The sequence below is a fragment of the Sander vitreus genome, chromosome 20 (assembly GCF_031162955.1).
Source record: "Sander vitreus isolate 19-12246 chromosome 20, sanVit1, whole genome shotgun sequence".
Lineage (NCBI taxonomy): Eukaryota > Metazoa > Chordata > Actinopteri > Perciformes > Percidae > Sander > Sander vitreus.
In genome coordinates this window covers 14226417-14249964 of record NC_135874.1, presented here as the reverse complement: position 1 = coordinate 14249964, position 23548 = coordinate 14226417, and the positions used below count along the sequence as shown (strand labels likewise).

Below are 23548 nucleotides of genomic sequence, written 5' to 3'. Positions count from 1 at the left end.
TTATAGCCAGAATGTAGGTCACGGTTGTATATGGGCGATAGGTTGATGTAGCTCATGCAATACAAAGCCATGACCCACGTACTCCATCCACTAATCCACATTCATAACCCAAAGCACACATAAGGACTTTATTTTTGGACAGCTCAATCGTTGAATGTGAAAGGTGACATACCTTCGTGGAGGGACAGCAATTAGGGACAGTCTCCATCTGTCCTTGATGTGAAGGGGGATCACTAATAGTGGTGATAGGCCTAGTTTGTCCAGGCCCTGAGGAGTTACACAATCATACAGATGTATTTTGGCATTGTGAGAGGTGTGGGGAAGCTGTGCGTGCGCGTGTGTGTGTGTGTGTGTGTGTGTGTGTGTGTGGTGTCCATCAAGTCAAAGTCCGTTTTGCAGTCTGGGCCAGACATATGCTGACAGTGGGTATGTAGGGCGAAAAACCCGTAGTCTCATGTCTACTTGGTCTCTTGCCATTTTTCTGCTGCAATGCAAGCTAAGTATCCTCTCTCTAAGCAGAGTATATAGTTACTGCAAGAGCTATACTCTGTCTGCCTGAGCTGGTTTGTACTTGCTTCACTTGCCAGTTCACTTGGGTTTGTTGATAGTGACGACAACACTAACCAGGCTAGACAGCAGCTGAGTATTGTTTTGCAATTTGTTTTTTCCTCCGTAATGCCAAATTTGTCTCTTCTGATCGAGCAAACCTGATCTCAGCCTTCTACTCAAAATGTAAACATGATTGATGATGATCATATCAGCAAAACCACTAGGACAAAAGAAGTATAGCATGACCTCAAGGACCAGTTTATTCTCTTATCAGCACTCCCCCATGGAGGAATACAACTGAAAAAAAAAAAAAAAAGGAAAAACTGCATTCAATTCATAAGTTACAATGGCGTAATAGTCGTTATGTTTGCAACTGTGTTAACAGGTAGAGGAAACTCTGAGCACACAAAGCTTAAAACCACATTTACAAGGAAACACAGTCTGTCAGGAGAGATAACAGTCTCACAGCGTCAATGCCACCAGTCGTAGAAACATAAAGTTGCCTGAAGACAAAAGACAGAAACAAAGCAGAACAAAAACAGACAAGTGAGTTGGGACAAAAAAAGAACGAGGAAGGAAATGTCAGTGATCATGCAAAAAAAGAGTGAAATTGGGCAAAAAAGAAAAAAACAGTAAGAAAAGGGGAGAAAACGCAAGAAATCATCTGATGTTATAATAAAAAAAGGGCAATTTTCCACACCGCTGTGAGCCTCTTAAGTAGACTCGTAACAAGCCAAGGCTTTGGCAGTACTTAATAACTGTAAATATTGATATGAGATTCAGTAGCATTTGAAAGGTTCTGTGTTTTTCCCTTTAGGTTTTAAAGAGTCTACATTGAAAAAACAAATTCATGTTGCCCAACTGGTTGGGCGACACTTATTGACTTCTAAGTTTCCAAAAGCTCTACTTTTTCGACTTGAGTAAGTCCATTTCCACACTCCTCCTCCTACCTGGAGGACACAGCAAACCCCACACCCTGCCGTTTTGATTTCACAAGAACGAAAGCAGACTTGATGCCATATTTGTGAGCAAAATGATGGTTAGTGGCTGAGTCAAGAGGCTATTCCAGCTTACAAAGTCTTATTGTTCAGGGTGTGACTGTACTGAACAATGGTGACAACATACAGAATAACTCTACAAGAAGAATAACAAAGAACATGAAAAAACAAGACCGCTAGAACAATGTCCTTATTTGAGAGTCATACATTGCCAACCCCTTAAGTGCTTAAAACAAGGCTCTAAGCAGTAACAATGGGCCTGCTCTCCTCTCCAAAAAAGCCATCGAGGCTCACATTAGTGTCTCAGAAGCTAAGTGAAGATGACAGGCGTGCCACATTGAGCCCATTTCTATTGACAGATGCAGAGAGCCCGAGCAAAGGGTCGACTTTGCTGGCAAACTATTGTCACTCACTGCTCTCTGGCTTTAGTCAATGTGCTAACATGCACACCATTACCAGACTACAGTGAATAATCTGATTAAACTCTTAGGCCATTATGTGGATATTCTGACAATCTTGAAATGTTACCTGTACTGTATTTATAGAAGCAAAATCTTCCACACACCCAATCCAGACATTGTTCTAATGCCATGAAACCTCTCGGCCTCTATAAACATGTTTGGACTCAACTGCTCTCTTATTTTTGTTATTACGGGAAGTTATTTTCGTTATGTCATTAAAGACAGCTAAATCATTAAAGACCGCTATATCCATCCATCCAGAATTCACTTTGTACTAGCATCCAAAACAGAATCTAACAAAACTGGCAAAATGTACTGTGTCGAAACTCAGTTTTGTTTGGTAATGTTGTAGCCTTAATTTGGATTAGTGTGCCAGTTTTTTTTTTTACCAGTTTTATCTTTGAAGTAAGCCCCATTAGAATTACTTGTGAATTTCCATCCAAAACAACATGCAAAAAAACAAACGCACTTGGATGTCTATTAATGGGGGCTTTTACTAAATTGACAGTTCTTTTCTCCAAAGAATTCTCAATTTTCGTCAACACAGCAAACTAAATGCTCACACCCGCCGAGGGTAGTTGCTAAAAAACCAACAAATGAGGTCTTTATAACAGGTTGTCTGAAAGTGACGTAACTAATGACACTTCAGCTTACTGCTGTCAGCGTTTCTGAAAAACAAAAAAGAGGCCTCAATGGCCACTAGCCAAAAAAACATGTAGCAGCCCATAGAAAACCCCTTATAAGAGCCACAAAACAGAGGATAAATAGGATATTTGCTGAATTTTCCACCACCACTTGCCATTTGCGTGTAACACTGAAATTACAAAAAAATGTATTTGTTAAATAATGACTGATGCATGTATGATCCAATCATGCTGACTAAATTCCTACCTTAATTTGACTAAGATAACTTGAATTAAAATGTTTCAATCATGAATATCACCTTTGCAATTGATTTCTTTTACATGCCTCGAGGAGGTTCAACATTCAGTGTGTGATTGGCATGGTGACAACTGCAAACAGCGTACACAAGGCAAAAAGAACAATATGTGCCATTTCACTACACTTTAAAAGTGATTGCATGCTTATTGAGACAATTAAATGGGAGTCATCAGATCAACAGTTTTGTCCTTTCACTGAAATCAGTTTGACGAGAACACTACAAAGCTAGTACCAAACTAACGAGTGTGACTGCTTCACGATGAGGGCTGCCATCACTCCACTGGACAAGAGAGTTATCATGCTCATGGGAGGAGAGAGCCACTCAAACAGAGAGGCACTCCGAGGCCAATCTGCAAAGTACGGTGACACTCTCCAGCAGGCAAAACAATTCACAAGCAATTTCAGTAATCGCTGAGTTGGGGCAATGCAGACAAAACGATATAGACTCAAGAATTGTCACGCTCTATGTGTCATCCCTGGATCTCAGGACTCCTCTTTTGCTACCTTCCTTCAGTCTCCATGGACACTCCAACATATTATCTGCCACAGAGGGCTCTCTCACATCTTGTATATCTCACCACAGCAGCACATTCTGTCTCTCACTCATTGTTCTGCCCTCCTTGCTGTTTGGTGAGCTGCTGCCTTGTGAAGCGAACCCAGTCTCTAAGTCCTATTGCAGGAGAATGGAAAGGAGGAAGCCAAAAACTACCTTAGGAAATGCGCTGGCGTCCTGTTGTTGGGTTTGTTGCTGATACACAAAGGATGTAAACCCACTAAAAATGAGGAGAGGAAACACTCCAAAGGCAAATGTCTCTGTGTGACTTTACATATCAAAAGAGTGAAGAAAAGAGAAATTACAACACAATGGTGACACTTGCTTCATCTACTCAGCTTTCTTATGAAATTACAGTGCATACACTTTGCTTGGTCTTATTTGAGATGTTATATCCCATATGCAGACATGTATATTCTCTTCAGGTTTTTATAGGTTTATGTTCTCAAGTCAGTGAGAGTGTAGGTAGAGCTGCCACAAGTGAAGCACTGACTATTAGGGTTGGGACATAATTATTCTACAAGGATAGCTGACAGTAATAAGATTGGGAGGAAATGGTTATCAGAATTACTGATTAAACTATTATTTTCAGATACCCTGAGCTGTAGTCTCATTATCCTTCCTAAGGACCGGACACTGCAGGCCAAACTCAAAGTGCTAGCAGTGGTGAAGGCAAACTGATCAGACACGTTGTGGCCACTACTACTGCCCAGAAATGTAAAATCACAAAAGGCCAAAAAGAAACCTAGCCAATCATTTTCACCTCAGTTAAAGTTATAATCCTTAAGATTATCATGAAATCAACCCCCATTTTTGACACCATCTATGGTCGGCTTTTTTTCCTGCAATAGCTTTTTTTTTTTTAAATGAATTTGCAATCAGAAATTACTTTTTTATATAGTAGTTTTTATTAGTAGTGGCAGAGTCCACCATTCCCTCACTGGATTTAGATTGCCTACCTAAGCAGGAAAGATTCACAGGAAAACGATGCCTGCCTCACTGTTGACTTTACTTCAAGTTACTGCTAATGCAAACCCAAAATTACCTACTGCTGCTGCTTCACATCAAAAGCGTTCAACTGACCAAAAATGCTGGCTTTTATTGTGGAGCAGCCAGAGAAGACACAATGGGTTTGTCACCATGATTAGCACTAAGCACAATTGGTTATCAAAAGTGTGTCTACAAAACAAGATAGCATCTGTATCTTTTGGGCAGTGGATCTTTTTTTTAAATTATTTTCCCAAGATGATAATGGAACAAGAAGGAGCAACCGCAGTGAGCTGTCAGATAAAGAGTTGTAGGCTGCACGCCTCAAGTCCTCAGCAAAGCTAAGTAACTTTGATGTGTGGAAAACTACACCCAGCAATAATTGGAATGCGGTTGCAATTACTTTTGACTGACTTCATTAGTGCTTAGACCCTAACTGTGTTCCAAGTATTAGTCAGGCCCTTCCAAAGGTAGACAAATAAGCTAGTTAATAGCTATTTAGGAGCATATGCCCAAAGACTTAAAGCAGGCTGAGTCGTAATGTAATCAGATCTGTCCTGAACAAAGGCATAGTCAATGTGCCGCTCATCGGTTTTCTTCTCCCCAAGCATAAAGTATATGCCAGGTTGCACCATCTTTTGGCTCACCACTGCCACTCCCAGATCACAGCCCTACCTCCTGACTCATCTACTATACCTCAGTTAGTGATTTCCAACATTTCAGAGAATGGCTTTCAGCAGAGTACAAGCCTGAACACATTTATTCGGCTGTTTTTATGTGTAGGTGGGGAGCATCAGTGATAGAGACAGACATAGTTAGAGCAAATTCCCAGTCGACCTGGAGTGTGAGTTGTACCCCTTTAATGAACATGAAACATCATTTGTTGTTGGCCTATAGTCTATTGACGTTACCCTGGGTGGAAAACTAGTCTCTCCTCCAACAAAATATTCCTTCCGGACTTTTTTCCAAATTAGTAACTTTAAAAAGAAGCCCACGCAGTGTGAATGCATGGGACAGACGCAAAAATTTGAACTGCAAATGTTTTAGAAATGTTTTGATTAATTTATTTTCCTCCTATAAAAAAATTATAGCTGCACTAGAAATATCTTACAATAAAATATCCTTAAATACCCCCCACCCCACCACATCCCCAGTCACTACACTTTGCATTAACCTATATCCTGGAGAATCTGCACATACTATATATTATTTGCAGATTCTGCACTCAACCCATTAAGCCTATTTTTTCTTATGCAACAGTTATTTTGTATGTTATGTTTTATGTATGTTATGTTTTATTTCTGTGTCATGCCAAACATTTTGGCCCATCCCACATGGGATTACAAGACACCACAAATTTACTTATTTATAACATCTTCCCGTCGCATATACAAATCATTTGGAGAAATACATGAATACAAATACATACATATACACATACATATATGTATATACACGTACACACCACACACAAACAACAAATTCTCATCTACAATTCATCTCGATAAAGAGCTTTTTTCCTCTTCTCCCAAGCTTTATCTAGATAATTGGCTAATTTATATGTTTCATATGTGAACAGCCATCTCAGTCTTTGAGCATCATCCATATTTACCAAGTCAATCTCTGCTTTTATCCTACGAATCAAAACAAGAAAGAAAATCACGCTGTTCACAATAAAAAGGACAATAGAAAACAAAATGGAACTCATTTTCTATATCATTCAAACACATGGGACAGATCCGTTTTTCCTCTTCTACATTAACATATCGTCCTGTTTCAACAGTCAAAGGTAAAACACCAGATCTCAGCTGTATGTATATATTTGTTTCTGTATTTGTTTATTTAATATTAATGTTTATTATTAATGTTTGTTTTATTTATGCACCATTCACCAAGGCAAATTCCACAGAAGTGTAACTTATTGTGCCAATACAGCCTTTTCTGATTCTGATCTTGATATAATGCTGTTGATCTGATCTATTTCCAGGCCATTTTCTGCAGGAGTCTGCAGAAAAATCTGCCACCAAATAAAAATGTATCCAGAGTTGCAATGGAATGTATGGATGGATGGATAGCACTGAAGTATCACGGCTTGAAAGCCACTCAACAGATAGTATGATGCATACAATCAATTTTGTATGTCACAGGAAATCCTAAGAGCATGTTTCCTATATTAGAGGAAAATGGCTTTTTGTTCCAATGTCCGAAGATATACTGAGCTCAATGGCATGGTCACATAAAGTTCACTCTTTTTCTGATCTAAAATGACTGGACTCTCGATGCTTGTTTGTGTGGGACTCGCTCAACCCTAATGCGTTGCTGCAATTTACACATTCCTGAAATGCTAAATCTTGGAAAGTGTCAGACGGTCAGTAGAATCTGTGGTGCACTTACTACATAACGAGCCCTACCTATCTGAGAAAATGGAGCCTGCGAGAGCAGTTCAAAAATCTCACACACACACACACACACACACACACACACACACACACTCTCTCATCCTAACGCAATCCTCACTGGCTGGATAGAAGCCATAACACAGAGCTAAAGCGCTCTCTGAGCAATAAACATCATTTTCACCAGCTATTTAGAACTCGAGTGATTGCATTGTTGACTATCTGGTTTATACACTTCCCATGCCTGAACCCCACATGCACGCACAGTACACCTGGAAACTGGCACCCTGAACACTCACTCACAAAAACCTTGCTGAAATGGCATTTAAGATGTTGCATAATCCTTGGCAGTACAAACCCTGGAGTCAGATTATGCCTAAATGACTTCACCAGACGTGTAAATGTTACTAGAATATAAAGAGCAATTCAACAAGTTGTACACTGCAGTAATGTACTGTATATCTGAGACAACTAAGTGGCTTTAGAAACATCAGTTACCTAACCACAGAAGATTTACATTCAGTATTGTCTTGCCCTCACAGATAGCCTCTTCAGTCTGGAAAAACCAAAGCACTTCCTTGTTTATTCCCTAGACACACTTGTGCGATTGCAACAGAATCCAAAATGACATCCTACAAATCAAGCACAAGAAGGTATTTACAGCAAAGGCAACAATATTAAAGTTACTACTCTCATTGTATTATTTTCATCCATAAAAAATAATAAAAAAAAAAAAAATTGGGTGCTTTGTTTTGCAGAACAATAGTTTGACAAAGATAAACAAAGATTGCTCAAAAGGCCCGACCTAATGTTAAAACTAATCCAGTTACAGACTTTCCTGGAATCAGAATATCCATTATGTTTACCAAAGTGCCTTATCACCAACACATTAACCTATCCGGCAGAGATCCTTTTCAAAAACGTAGCAGGTAAACTTTTTATTACAAGGTCAGGCAGCACCATGGACCAGCACCACCAAAACAATCCCAGCCCCTCCTTGTCTATATTACGCGCCCTTCATATGTGGACACCTGTATACGTATGTTTCTGTGTGTGTGTGTGTGTGTGTGTTTGTATTTGAACTATGTTCCCACTGGACTGGAATCTGGGCATTGTAACCTCATTCCTTCTCACTCTTAAGTAAACTCATCTCCACCTTCCTCTGGGAACATGCTGACTGCTGCTGGTCACTCTGAGGAATGCGTTACTGTTTTGTACAAGACCATCTTTCTCTTATTTTGAACAAATGTGCAGCAGCAGCAAAGCCGTGGCTTGAAGCATTTATTCCCCCAATGGGAACGGGCTCTTTCAGAGGAGAGTGGAAAAAGTGCATCACAACATCGCCTGCACGTCAGTCAAATTCCACTTCGTGGAACATTCCCTAAATATGTGTTCATATGTGTGTGAGAGAGAAAGTGTGTGTTTCACTATGTAGCTCCTGTGATAATGACTAGAAGCATGAAATTGGAGAGAGAATTAATAGCACACATTGAGAGGGATCTTAAAAGTCAAGGTTTATAACACAGGATGGACCTCATATGTTAGTATGTATTTCAAGCTAACTCAGTGACAAAACCAGGCACTTGAACACACCATGTGAAAGTAAACCAGCTGTAATCTCCACATATTGACCTCCACATACTGACATTTAATGGACATGTCTTTACAGGGAGCATTTAAGCTGCTGCATTGTTTGAGATTGCCTGAGAAACACGCCAAAGGGCATCTTGCAACAAAAGGTATCAATTGGGAGTGCTGTCCTAATTGCCTATTACCGGTATTATCGACATTAAGGATCCTGCACCCAGTCTTCAAAGTTTCAATGTGAGTTGAATGCGTAATGTCTTATTGTCTTATTATTTCTACAGAGAGCTGACCATATTGTGGCTTCCTTAGCTGAAAAAAAGACAAGACACAGACATGTTAGCCTACCTGAGAGGAGAGAGATGAGAACACGATGTACAGGTAGCACAGACATTAGAAATTAATTTCAATTTCAACCTTGGCCAGCGCCAACTGCAGGAAAGCTCTGATATTCTAATAGCCCAGTGTCATAGCTTTGCCTATAACCTGACTGTACTTCGAGGGGGGCTGCTGCTGCTTAAAATGGAAATGGCAGGGCAGTGAGTGACCTTTCAGAGCTCTTGTGGAGCAATCCATTTCTGAGCATGTTATGCTTGGAGTTCAGATGCAACACTTTGCAGCTGCTGTTATGGCAAGCTAGTACGATTTGTGGGCTATGGTGAACAACAATTGCAGCAACTTTGATCAAGTGTCAGCAACAAACAGCCATATGGAAACACACATACACACTGGAACCCTTACTGATGTAATTTTGAAGCAGCTATACCTGCAGCCAGTGCTTTGTCATGTATTCCTGACAGCTGTTTACTCAAAAATAGGTCAACAAAGAGTTAAAACTTAATAAATTATACGTAAGACACCGCAGGTAGTCTGACTGTGAGCCAAAGTGCAGCATATCTTGCTGCAAAAACGAGAAAATGGCGAAAATAAAATGCGACAGTAGTTTCTAATTGAGACATTACAGGCTGCTACAGCTGTGTTAACGTTACACTGAATAAAAGCGCAAAACCTTACCTGGCTTTCTGAGATAACGCCGTCTTGATGGTGTAACCTCAAGTAAGGGTTGAAAAGATGATCTCCTGAATGGGATTAACGAAGAGGCGGCCAACCAGTCAGGCGGAGGAGGATATCGCTGAAGGGGTGATGCCCATGTTCATTATGTGTCTCTCCAAAGTCGGGATGGAAACATTTGACCTGCTACTGTTGCCTACAGCGCCTGAGATCAGGCCCTGGTGAAACACTAACACCAACAACCAACGGCGAGGAGGGGGGAAAGCAGCGAAGATAAACAAGCAAACCAGAGGGAAGCACAAACTGCAGCTGACACTCTCCTATATGTTTTGCTTGACAGTAGGACTGTTTGTACACCCTGAACAGCGGTCTAATCTCGATTACTGAAGAGTGCCCAACGTACAGCCGTCACTGCTACACGAATCCTGCGAAAAGCAAAAGGCTATATTGTTGCAAAGAGGCTATATTGTTGCAAAGAAATCCGGAGGCGGTGTGTTTACCTCTCCACCGTTCGTGCTGCCGTGCTCGGTAGGAAATCAGCTGCTCCGCACTGGAGGGACGCCATTTGTTCGTGAGAGGCTTCCCTGTCTGCTGCCGCTAAGGAGAGCGCAGTACCGACCTACCGCCTTTTTATAAACGACAGCGCCTCTTGCTGTCGAAATACTGCAATCGCCTTTTTTTTTTTTTTTTTCTAAGACTCGGTTCAATACATATTTGCTCACTTCCCTCTAGTGGTATAAAGCCATGTAGATGCTGTAGTTTGCAGATATCCTGGACCAATAATACAACCTTAATGCAATGGAGGTGAATGAAGTTTTAGTTTCAATGTGAGCACCACACACTACATTTCATTTGCCTCCGTATTAAAACCAAAATCATCAGCATGTGTATCAAGCATAAAATTTGTTTTTTGGTGAATTTGAGTGAATCAACCCCTTTAAAACAATCAGCTGATAAAACAGAGTAGGTTCTCTTGAACTCCAGAGGCTCTTAAGTCAAATCGAGGTTCAGTTTAGTTTCATTTCATTCACTCTCAGTTGCAGGACTGAAGTGAAACCTTTGTAATGTATGACCTCACGTGAAGGTTTTTTTTTATTTTATTGACGACATGGTGATATATTGTCAGGGATAGAACGATAAAGTCCTGGACTTATTTCCATTGTTATCTCTGGTGTTCACACAGTTCACCAACCTTTATCAAGACAGAGAAAAAATAAAAACATATTGCTACATGTTTTCTCTCAGGAATTTAACTTCCTTATAAAATGTCCATTTACCAATGAAGGCAAAGTAGAAGAATTTAAATGCACTTCAAAACTATGTTTGAACAGCATTTGTTTATCAGGTTGCTAACACAATTTAGCAAATTATTATAAGTTATATCATGCTGTTACAGGCGCCGGTGTGACTGGTTTGTGCTCTAGTGGGAGGAGATGTCAGGAAACAAATTGTTCATGAGCAAAATGTAGTTATATTGAAGTTGTTTAACCATATATGATGTATAATGTTTTGTTTTTTTCTTCATGTCAGCTTATGGCTGTATATCTAATGTCAGGACCTTTAGACTGGCTTTTAATTGGCCATATAGGAAGAAGGGGATGTCTTATGAGAATGTATAGTGCTACATGCTCCATGCATGCATACCAAAATAAAATGAAAAACACTTTTCATATTTTTTATGAAAAATATTTTAGTAAATCATATTTGTTCACAGAAGTGTCTGCAGTGCTAGAAAACAATATACATATACAACACACACACACACACACACACACACATATATATATATATATATATATATATATATCAACTCAATATTGAATTTAACATCTTTTAACACTGTTTTACAACAACTGTAAGTAGTGCAGTAAGTTGTAAGTAAAACATGTAAATAAAAACACACACACACACACACACACACACACACACACACACACACACACACACACACACACACACACATATATGCAATTAAACAAAATCAAATGATCTGGCAATCACTCACAGCAAAGGTAAATCAAAATCGAGTTGTAGGTTTTCACCACTCCAGCTTCATGTCGGCTTTGCTCCATACATATTTCCCTCCTCTCTTAAGAAACATCTTTTCATCAAAGCCACTAAAGCAAATGGCCTCCTTCACACCGACATCAAGGATGGACTTGGACGGGTCCTTCCTCCCCTCTCGACAGTCCAGAAAACGCATCTGAAGAAAGAAGAGTGAATCAATTACACATTTATATGCCTATTAGATGTGATAAGTCACCTGTGTATTATACAGTTAGAAGCCAAAAAAAAAAAGAAAAGTAGTTAGTAGTATTCTAAGAGGAGTGTGTTAAGTCCAAACACAATACAGTACTTACATATTCATCCAGGATCAGGTAGGAATTCCTCATCTGTGAAGACAAGCACAACCAGAAATATCAGTTATGTTAGTCAACGGCCTGGCATCTTACTATTAGCACGCTAACAACACTGCTGATGTAGCTCCACTCCCAAAACACAATGTTCCAGTATTATTTCTGACAAGATGCAGGATGAGTTTGTCTCTGCCACCACGACACATTTTGTTTGGGCCTTTGTCCAATGAATATGGCTGGCATGCTACTTGAACATTGCGTTTGTTAGGGCTGGGCAATATATCGATATTATATCGATATCGTGATATGAGACTAGATATCGTCTTAGATTTTGGATATCGTAATATCGTGATATGACATAAGTGTTGTCTTTTACTGGTTTTAAAGGCTGCATTACAGGAAAGTGATGTACTTTTCTGAACTTACCAGACAGTTCTAGCTGTTCTATTATTGCCTTTTCCCCACTTAGACATTATGTCCACATTACTGATGATTACTTATCTAAACTCTAAGTGTGAAGATATTTTGTTAAAGCACCAATTGTCAACCCTAGAATATCGCCGCAATATCAATATCGAGGTATTTGGCCAAGAATATCGTGATATCTGATTTCCTCCCTATCGCCCAGCCCTAGTGTTTGTATAGTACTCTACATTTACACAGAACTCCACTCTTATTTGTGTTTGCAAACTGATGTGCACAGTGTGATGGGTGCATTTGGATTATTCCCCATTCATACCCTGGATTGTAAAATCAGGAAGGCGGGTGCCAGAGTGCTCTATATTGGCAGTAAATGGGAATATTATGTAAGAATGAATAATGTGGGTATTATTAATTTTATGGCAATAATCATATAATGATATATAAACTCTACAACTTGTGCCTAATTTTCACTCGTTCATTAAAATGTGGCAGATTTTGGTGAGATTTAACTTGCTGTCTCTTTAGAGATGTATCTCAATATTAAAATGTTGTTACTGTCAGCATAGCCCTAATTCTATTTACTGATTTATATCACAGTTCATGTTCCGTGGCTACCCAAAATAAGATGTGTAGAGCATTTAAACATATCTACAGTCATATTTGTTGCCACTGATAATAACACTGATAATATTCTAATTCCATACCTTCTCATTGGACTCAGGAACTAGGCAGGAGACGCTGCTGTGTCTATCCAGAAACTCCTGAAACTGCTGCTCACTGATGACGAACCTCTCTGCCTCTCTCAGGGCGCTCTCTCCTGCATTTTCCCCATCAATCAGCAGACACTGAAACACCTGAATACAGGAAGCACAGACAGAGAGAGTGACTATGTGTGTCAAGATGCCATATACGCCAACATTATCCACTCTCCCTTTCTGTCGTTACCTTCCAGCGGACTGGGTTAAGCTGGAGGATGTTCTCTGTCAGGTCTTCGTCTATGTTGAAAGTGTTGATGACCGAGTTGATTTTAAATGCCACTTTGTACTGCTGGCACCAGTTCCTGATCTTGTGCAGGTTGTCGACATGGCTCTTCTTGCCCTGAGCTCTGCCAATCAGCTGGTTGGTTGCTTCATCAAAACTGTCACAGGAGATAGCCAGGATGTCTAGATCGTCACCTGGTGGAGAGAGAGCATCAGTTTTCAGATCATGAATAAATATGCTCCCAACTAGTGTGCAATATGGTAAAAATAAAAAAAAAAAGAGAGAGAGAGAGAGAGAGAGAGAGAGAGAGAGAGAGAGAGAGAGAGAGAAGAAGAAGAATTAATTTGTCCCACAAAGTTGACACATTGTAGTCTTACCATATTTCTGAAACCATGTTTCTTTGATCATGCTTCCATTGCTGACGATGCTGACACTCGGGAGCTGGAGGTCCTGTTTACAGTACTGCACTAATTTCCCTAGAAACTCTCCTTTATCGGGCAAGAAAGGCTCTCCTCCGGAGAAGTTGATCTTTTCCATGCCTAACAAACAGAGCGTTGAATTTAACTGCATGCAAGAGGTTTGACACCACACACACAAGAGCAGAATATACTGATCTGTCAAACTTACCTGATTCCTTCAGGAGTTTCAGGCCCCTCTTGGCTTCCTCTAGAGGCAGGACGAAGGATGTTTTAGCAGTGTGGAAACAAAATCCACATTTGTAATTACACTTGCGTGTAAAATGATAGTTGACACTAGTTGGAGTCGTGGCATTTCGGACTTTCCTTTGGTCCCCAACAGGTGAGGTTGTTCTCCAGTAACAAACTGCTGAAAAGACGCTGGCCAAAATGTAGTGCAGGGTGCTGATGCAGAGCTGCAGCAGCAGCATCGGAGACGTGACCACAGAGGAGAACTGCATCTTCAAACCAGCCTTTTCACACTTTCTGTGTTCGCACTGTGGACGTTGACGCGTCTTAAATAAAGGGCTGCAGGGCACTCTTTGCCAACAGAGAAAGAAACTCGATCAGCTGAGCGTATCGATAGTTTCTGTTTACAAACATCGAAAACGAAACCCAGCTGGGTCAGATCACGTGCAGTGATGAAACGTAATGATACGGGCGAAATTATAATGCGTCCATTATTTATTATTAATCATTATACAGATGCAAAAGTAATGATAATTAGGAACGTCATGGCGAGTTTACAGGATACATTATATGGATAATATTGATATGATTTTTAAATATAATAATGCAGTTTTTAACACTGCTTTTGATGACTTTTAAAACAGAAACAAAGCACTCAAATGCTTGTTTGAGTTGCCTGCTGACGTTCTGTCAATGATGTCGTGCCTGAGTCTGCATCCTTGGCACGTATTCAGCCATATAGCCTATTAATTAGTGTCAATAAAAGTTTTCAGAGCAATGCAGAGGGATTTTGTTTTCTCTGCAAGCCCACCCTTAATCATCTCTGTTTCCTTAATATTAATTAGCCTAATACTAATTTAACCCATTTTCACCCCTTAAATAATGTCCCACCTGAGGATATGAGAAGCACATGCTAAAATGTCAAAGAGACACACCTTACTGTGACACATCCAGCAAATATTTCTTCTGGTGACTCTGACACGTTTTCTTAAAACATAACTTAGAGCCCAGGAAAGCATTTATCTGAAACAGCAATAACTGTCGCAACCCATCTGATAGAGTCTGAAACGAAACTTAGCCTCCACTATCAGGCTGATAGTGGCTAAGTTTCGTTTTCTCTATTTGGCGCAGTGACTTTCGTTTTCCGTGCAGCGGTCAGCTTATAATGCCTCGCAGTCAGCTTCATTAAAGCAAATTGGAAACTGATCAATATACGTCCGGCCAAACAAATGGCACGGCGCACAATGTCTGTCCTTCCTCAGTGGTCCTCTCGTATTTTTTCAGTGGAGTTGGATGGAGCACCCTTCTACTTTTCAACTCAAGAAAAGCACCGGGGAGAAGAGGTGCCCCGGGTGTTCAGAAAAATACCAAACTATGGAAGGTGTTACTCTCTCCTTGTCTGCAGCAGCGACAGAATCAGACGTGCCAAGTTTTACGGGGAGCTGAAAGACAAATTGTTGAGAGACTTGCCTCCAGAGTGTCATTTGTCTCCCATGTCCTCATTCCTGCCAAATGTCAAGGATTCTCTCTTAAAGGGGTACTTTTTAAACGATAATTCTGAGAGCTCATCCCCGACAGAGCGACTATTGCGAGATTTAATACAGCGTGACCCGGTGCTTGTGTGTTCATACCTGAGAGGTGAAGGCGGTCAACTGTGGACTCAGCATCTGTGGTCTCATGCAGACAGCCAAACGATGGAAATGTCAAAGGATTACTATGTGGTACCATCAGAAGCGCCAGAATATCACCCATCTACTCTCAACATCATCAATTCTGATGTTTTCTACAGTTTTGAGGAGGCCTATGAAGTTCTAAAAAAGGTTATTATAGTCTATTATGATATGCACAGCCTTGTCTTACAATTACATAATAATAATAATTATGCATATATATTATAATAATAATAGTGTAGAAATATTGCTTAATTCGCAAGATATGGCAACATGGCACACTCTGGTGGTAGAGGGAGGTATAGCAGTGTAGCCCAATGTGGCTCTTAATCATAGACTGTACAGTTTATGCTCTTAATGCTTCCCTTTATCTATCAGTGCCAGGTGGCCCGCAGTAGTGTGTGTGTGTTCATGCGCACAACTGTCCATGACTCCCTCCTTCCTCACTCTCACGGCAGGCATTTTTTTTTGTGTGTCTGTTCTGCAGTGTGGTGACATCATCCCAGAGGCGAAGTCTGTGCTGGAGCTGCTGGCCAGCAGAGCGGAGGCCAGAAGTAAACCAGACTTCCCTGTTATTGTCATAGAGGGCCTGGATGCCACAGGTTAATGCCATTACCTCATAAATAAATATGGGATCAGTCTGATGTATAGATGTCTTGCTAAAGTGATGGCCAGTTGGTCTCTGCTAAAGCCATTATCTGCCAGCGAGCTTTGCCTAATGGAATATCATGTATCATGACCTCAGGAAAGTTACATCACTGTGAAAATGGTTTATTGAAGAGCTCGCTCATCTAATTCTCTTTGCAAACCTCATGAAAACTCAACCATGTGCTGTAGGTAGGATGGGAGTTTTAACTTTTTAAGAGTCACTTTCGGTCCCTTATTACATTTAAAAAGGAAAAATGGGATGACCTCTATTTTTTTGTTCTCTGCAAACTCTCCCAGCCTTTGTGTTTCTTCTATTGTATTTGAGGTGATTCTTCCCTCCCTCTCCCCATCACAGGTAAAACCACTCTGACTGAGTCTCTGAGGGATACTCTTGGGGCCTGTCTTTTGCCATCCCCTCCCCAGTGTCTGTCCCCCATGAGGGCCCGCTTTGATCGGGAGCCGCCCCTCATCCGCAGGGCCTTCTACGCTCTGTCGAACTACATCACAGCAGAACAAATAGTCCAGGAGGGCATGAAGACACCTGTCATCGTTGACAGGTAAAGACAGCTGAGATGTTGCAGGTGTTGTGACGTTTGCCTGTTTTGTGACCTGTTTTGAGATAGCAGGGGCAATAGAGACATTCCACTAGGATCTAGACCTACACTTCAATGTTTAACATATCCTACTCCACCTGTGAGTTACCTGATCACCTTTCAATCCACCATCCACTATCTGTCTCCAGATTCTGGCACAGCACAGCAGCGTATGCCATTGCCACAGCAGTGAGTGGTGCAGTGTGTAACCTGCCAGCGGAGGATTCAGAGATTTACCGTTGGCCCAGTGACCTGCTCCAGCCCAGCCTGGTGGTCTTACTCACCCTGGACCCCGTAGAGAGGAAGAAGAGGCTGAGGAACAGAGGTCAAGGAAAGACTGAAGAGGAGCAAGAGCTGGAAGACAACCAGCTTTTCAGACTCAAGTAAGATATTTGGATTACATATGACATTACATGACAATTAGGCATTTCAAATACTGGGTAGAGTTAATTATTTTCATTATCAACAAATCTGCCGATTGCTTCTTTGATTCATTGATTTATTGTTTGGTTAGTCTATATCCACGACCTTCCACTTCAGAGATTGCTCTCGTTCTGCCAGAAATTCCGTTGTTATAATTTAAAACTCCGGTCGAGTTATGAGGACTATGGTTAACTGCTCCTCAGATCTCTGCAGGATAAAATGAGACAGCTAGCTAGACTATCTGTCCAATCTGAGTTTTCTGTTGCATGACTGAAACAACCTTTGAACGCACACATGCTCCACCAAAACAAGTTCCTTTGCGAGGCTATTTTGCAGTGGCACCGTGGCTAGGCTCGGCGCTTATCACCGCCCAAGACGATTGTGATTGGTTTAAAAGAAATGCCAATAAACAAGAGCACGTTTTTCTCCCATCCCGGATTTCTATGTGGACTAGCCAGACCCTCCTCCGCAGTGCTGTGGAGGAAGGTCTGGCAAAGCGAGACTATTGTTTGGTCTGCAAAATATCAGAAAATTGTGAAAAGAAACCCAAGGTGATGTCTTCAAATTATGTGTAATGTGTTGCCAAAAGTAAAAAACCCAGAGTTATTCAATTTATAGTCATACAAAACAACAACAAATGCTCAGATTTGAGATAAATATCATATGTTTGTGATTTGATGTCTTATTATCAAAGCAGTTGGCATTTCATTTTTTTGGAGATCGACTCTTTTCAGCACACATACTGGTATTACTTTTTTCTAAAGCAAGACGTTGAGTTCATTTTAATTGTTTGCAAAGCAAGTAAACTAGTTACAAGAGATTCCTTCAATTGTAATCATCATACCATCAGTTATCTGCCTCGTTAGAAAATTGAAATCTAAAATGTCCACCTGTTTTAAAAAATACATAGTTTTAAGACAAAAATATTACCAAATAATATGTACAAAAAGCCTAAATAATTTGATAATATGAGAATTATTAGTAGGCCTATGTTGCAACATAATTATGGTTCTGTAGGTGTCTTTGAGATTGCATTATACACACATTCTATTAATCAGACTGAGGTCCACAGTAATACTACTGTATGTTACACAGAGTGGGTAATGACGGAAAGAGAGAGAGAAAAAACCCTCAGTAGACACACTTAGTTATGTGACGTGTGGACAAATGCTCTACAGTCTGTGATGAAAAAAGTTCTCTGAGTGTAAAAACATGAAACCACAGATGGGCTACAAACTGTACTGCACGTTCCACTGAGTCAGGTCAGCTCAGTCAGAGTCTGAGTCTGATCCATCAAACACTTAACAATCAATTACTGTCCCGTGGGGGAAGCAGCTGATGAGAAAGAACAGGTGATTAGTTGCTGAGCTGTTGTGCTCCATTAAGCTGGTCAAAACTCGCAAGGCACTGGCTGCCCAGATAGTCGCTACGCAGACAGGTCGATGGCTACTTTCATTCATCCTCTATCCTGACATAATGGCCTTTCCACACAGGACAGCCAGATGTTGGGCCAGCAGAATTAGAAAATGGAGGGAGTTGACTGTCTGCCACTGAGAGAGTGAGATATTCTGCAGACTTGGTCAATCACTATCACAAGGACTGTTCTTCATTTGTCTCAGGAAATGGCTACACTCCCTGAGCCATCTGTGTTGTTTCTCATATTAAATTTCTTACATGTTATGTATTGTATCACTCTCCTCACTGTTCACCAAAAGTGTGAGCAGTCAGAATACTCAAAATTGTCCTAAAAAATATTATCCAGTGTAAAGTGTAATTTGCTGTGTTTATATGCTTATTTTCTTCACTTGTTGACCAATGTGTTTGTGTGTCTCTGCAGAGTGGAGAAGGCTTACCAGAGGATCAGGGGCCCAGCATGTGTCACTGTGGATGCTAGTCCTTCTACAGACCAAGTGCTCCAAGAAGTGCTGCTTTTAATTAGGGGCAAATGCCACTTATAAACAGTTCTCCATCCTCCCTGCTGTCAGCCAAACATAAAGTGAATGTAGTACCTCCATTCACCACTGGGTGCCAGTAAGGTGTTGTCAATGCACTAGTAGGAGGAATGGTGGCCAGATTGGAGTGTGGAGAAGAGATTCTTTTCAGAATGAGTAAAGGTTGAATGGCCAGGGGCCAGAACTACATGCTACAATCAGAAATACATATTCATATAGACACACACACACACACACACACACACACACACACACACACACACACACACACACACAAACACACACACACACAAAAGTATTGTCAATAAGAAGTGTGCACTTAACTGCTGTTGTGCCCTTTCAGAAATCAGACAGTGTAGCCTTCAGACAAAGTGTAGCTGCGCTTATTGACTACCACTTATATTTGGACTGACATTGAGGAAATGGATAGAAACATTGATATAAGCACCAGTCAGTGCTTATATAGGCACAATCCAAATGTCAAAATATACAATAGACCTGCAAGAATAAACACAATGAAAAGGATCCAATTCAAACTAAATACTTTTAATTTGTTAAGAACATGTGTTTCAAATTAAAAGAAAATGACACTAAATACTTTGTCTCTCATTGAGTGATAATTTCTTTTCTTTTTTTTTCATTACAAAATTAGAGTCCTTTTTGCAATGCACTGCAGATGGCAATTCCCTTTAGTTCAACTGTGTGATATTGACACAACTGATGCCGCTTGTATTGATAACCTGTGGAGCTATAGAGTACACTGAGAACATATAGTGCTGGTTGTACTTGATTTTCAATTACAAGTGCGGACACATAAATGTACATACTCACTCCTACTTGTGTAAACACACACACAAGCCTGCACATTTACTTAGAGCATATACTGTAACTCTGTGTATATATATATATATATATATATATATATATATATATATATCTATATATATATTTATATATATATCTATATATATATATATATATATATATATATATATATATATATATATATATATATAAGTGTATATTTGGCCTATGTGATGGGAAGATTAATTGGAGGTTTTAGTAATTATGAGCTTGGCAAAGCTGCGGGCTGGAGAAGACAGAGTGACCCATCTCTTTTACTGTGATGCATCAGCAGAGCGCCAACCACTACAGACCCTATTCATATGGCAATTAATGAAGAGCTGTATATCAATGTCATTCCAGTGCTCCCCCACATAAGCGCATGGATTACTCCTCCTACCAATTACGGCAATCCAATGTTTTACTGAGTGGAGAGGTGCTGTGGATGCAAATCATACTATCACGTGTAATCACATAAACTAAAATAAGGTGTCATTATGTTTATGGACTATGGATTCCAACATGAGGTAAGTATCTCAGAAGGGTTTTTTGAATTCATAGGCCCTCAGCTGCCTTGTGACACTGTGGATGTGCGGTGTGACACAAAATGAATGAAGCACAGAGCTGTGTGGAATTGTGATTGCCATTAACACAGTAGCCTCTGTCTCAAGAGAGTCCAAAATGTATGACGTAGGAGAGCAAAGCAATTAGGCCTTACGCCATACATCATACCTGAATGCAAAGCTGTGTGCCTGTGGTGTCAGCCATATTTCCATGTCAGATGTTATGCTTTGTTATTCTTGGCAACAAAAAGTGGGTGGTGATATCATGCCATTACTACCCCTCAACACTTCGGTAATATGGCATTAATGGCCCATAATCACAGTACATTACACATGCACTGAAATAATTCTCTTTACATTTGTTAATAGTGTTTTCCCATGTTGAAACATTAAGGATTTGTTCAGTTGTTTTTGTCAGATAGCCAGGATACACTCAGAGGTCTTAACAATAACAACAATTCGCCCATTTGCACATTGAATGTCTGAGTTTCAAAGTTGAACTGCGGTTTGAGGAAAAAAGTTCATAACTAATGCAATCTGCTTCCAATCTGTGACCCCACTACTGAAGTTGCAAGATAAAAGTCCAAACCGGATTTATGGAAAAACTAAGATCCGTCAGAAGGAGCTCAGCCTTACACACACACACACACACACACACACACACACACACACACACACACACACACACACACACACACACACACACACACACACACACACACACACACACACACACACACACACACACACACACACACACACACACACACACACACACACACACATGTCCACACACACAAATATACAGTGCACTTAAACTACACAGCACACATGCACACACACACACTCCTCGCCCTGTATGGGGCCACTTTGCACTACACTCCTCAACTTCAATATTTCATCTGCACAACAGAGAAGGAGCAGCAGAGAGGAGGAAAGCCCTCCATGAAATAATTAAAGATCCAGCAGGGATGTAGCAGCACAGCAGCCGTCGTCCCATCCTAAGTAATAGATCAAATGAAAGCTGTCCCTCAGATCATTAATAATGAGTGTGGTATGGCGACTGAGGGGGTAGGGGTGGGAGGGCATAGGGCTGGTACAGGTTGGGGGAGGGAGAGAGGGCATTGGGGAAGCACAAGGTGTTTTTATGTACAGTATGTGTGTTAGGAGTGTGCTCGGGAGGGGGAGGGGGGGTTTGAATAGTAGTCTGGCTCCCCTGGCAAAGACCCCAGTGGGCCGCACTTGGCAGCCACATGAAGCGGCATGGCAAGAGAAGTCATGCATATGATTTGGCACCAAGTGTCTGCCAAACTCTAAAGACCCTACAGCAATGTCTACGTATATGCATCCCTTGTCAAATAAACAACGTTTTACACAGTGAATGAGCAGGTTAGCAGGGGCAAATAATGCTCCTTTCAATCAGTGGGGCCTCAGAGCAGTGACTGGATGTTATGGTGGATTTTGGGAGAGCTGAGTTAGCTAGACAGACAGGGATGGGCTGTCTGCATTAAGAGGGGGAGGGATAAAAAAGGGAATAGGAGCAGAGGGGAAGACTGGAAAAGGAGCAGAGGATGGTGGATAGAGGGGGGGGGTATGCAAGAGTGAAGGGAGATGCTGCGGATGCTGTCATCTGTGGGCTCAAGTCCCTCCAGATTCTTCCAGCTGGCAGGTACGGCATATGTCCAAACACTATCCTCAAAAACAGTACAGTATGTAGCAACCAGCTTCAAAAAGCCAACCATCCAAGGTCTTACTTAAATTTTGACTAACCTCAAATTACTTAACATCCTAAACAACTGCCAGGGTTAGTGTGTAACACTAACTACTACTTAAGGCATTACACCAAATTGGATTAGAAAAATCAAATTCAAAAAATAAAAATTCCACAAATATATTTAGGAGTGCATTTAAAACCCAGGATGAAAATAGCCTACTCAAGTAACCTCAGTTTTTAAAGACGTTTAAACAAGATTGAGAAAATGAACAGATTATATCCTTGAGTTTTCCAGTAGACTAAATTTAAGTACATGATCACAATTAGGCTACACTTTCTCAGCCTTCCCTTGACCCACACTTCCTACCAAAATTGTGTCCAACCAGCCCAATCTCCTCTTCAGCCACTCTTCCAGCATGCAACCCCCTCCCTCACACACTTGCACACATAAACACACCACATGCATGCACAGCACTACCACCTCCCTCTGAACACAGCAGGTGGTGGCAGAACCCCGGCCCCAATCTCAGTGAATGACGGGTGGTGGGATGTAAAAACACGAAGGGTGTAGGAGTTGAATTGATCGGTGGTGAAATGTTTGTCAAAAAGCATACGGCAAAGCTCAAAATGAGGTGGAGAAGGCAAAAGCAAAAGCGAGGCAGAGATGGGGGAAATTACTTTGTTGGGAGAAAAAAAAAATAAAGTTTTGAAAATTCGTATCCCTTCAAAAAAGAGATATATTATTCAACAGCTTTTCATCATCATGTTCACCCTTTGTCATGGGGTGTGAATACTTATTTGCAGGGGCAAAGACAGCATCTCTGTTGATAGGTGCGGCTATTAGGCACAGCAGGATGTGTATTCAGGATATTCAGGTTGTGCTTATTTTCTGATGTTTTCAGGGGATGGGTGCTGTATAGTTTGTGATGATTGCATGAAACCTCACCAGTTTTGCCTGGCGGCTGTTGGGGAGGCTTCACCAGGAACGGTTAAATATTTAAACACCGCTGTGAGATCTCATTAAAAACGGCACATCAGCCCCCATAAGGCCCCTACAGCACTCCCTAATACACTCCCTGAAAACCCAGTTAGAATTCGGTGGAGTGTGACAAAACAGTTATTGTATATTTACTGTGGAGAACTTGTGATAAATCATCATATCCTGTCAAATAAGGCAGCTGGCAGTAGTGTTGACAAGTGGTAAGTCGTCATATCAGGGAAGAAAATGATTGAGAGTTCAGTTCTGTTTTGACAGC

At 40.8% G+C, this 23548-nt stretch overlaps 3 protein-coding genes across 5 annotated transcripts in view; 1 reads left to right on the top strand and 2 right to left on the bottom strand.

Annotated features, from left to right (window-relative positions):
* The window catches only part of rnf144aa (ring finger protein 144aa), a 35458-nt gene extending 25346 nt beyond the window's left edge, over positions 1-10112 (bottom strand). Inside the window, exon 1 of one of the 3 annotated variants that reach the window (XM_078277413.1) lies at positions 9982-10112. In XM_078277413.1, the coding sequence (XP_078133539.1) occupies positions 9982-10046 (65 nt within the window). In that variant the 5' untranslated portion in view covers positions 10047-10112. Of the gene's footprint in view, positions 1-3659; positions 3735-9484 lie in introns of those variants that run through there. The other 2 variants (XM_078277414.1, XM_078277415.1) reach the window with 2 other exon arrangements.
* A 443-nt stretch (positions 10113-10555) lies between these two features.
* rsad2 (radical S-adenosyl methionine domain containing 2) lies at positions 10556-14271 on the bottom strand. The gene is made up of 6 exons (XM_078277412.1): positions 13870-14271; positions 13620-13781; positions 13207-13436; positions 12966-13115; positions 11842-11874; positions 10556-11684 (listed from the first exon to the last, which is right to left on the bottom strand). Exons 1-6 carry the CDS (start codon positions 14156-14158, stop codon positions 11520-11522), a joined length of 1029 nt encoding a protein of 342 aa, XP_078133538.1. The 5' UTR covers positions 14159-14271; the 3' UTR covers positions 10556-11519.
* Positions 14272-15012: 741 nt separating this feature from the next.
* On the top strand, positions 15013-19767 carry cmpk2 (cytidine monophosphate (UMP-CMP) kinase 2, mitochondrial). The gene is made up of 5 exons (XM_078277411.1): positions 15013-15706; positions 16044-16158; positions 16560-16761; positions 16947-17180; positions 19058-19767. Exons 1-5 carry the CDS (start codon positions 15116-15118, stop codon positions 19176-19178), a joined length of 1263 nt encoding a protein of 420 aa, XP_078133537.1. The 5' UTR covers positions 15013-15115; the 3' UTR covers positions 19179-19767.
* The last annotated feature ends 3781 nt before the right edge of the window (positions 19768-23548 follow it).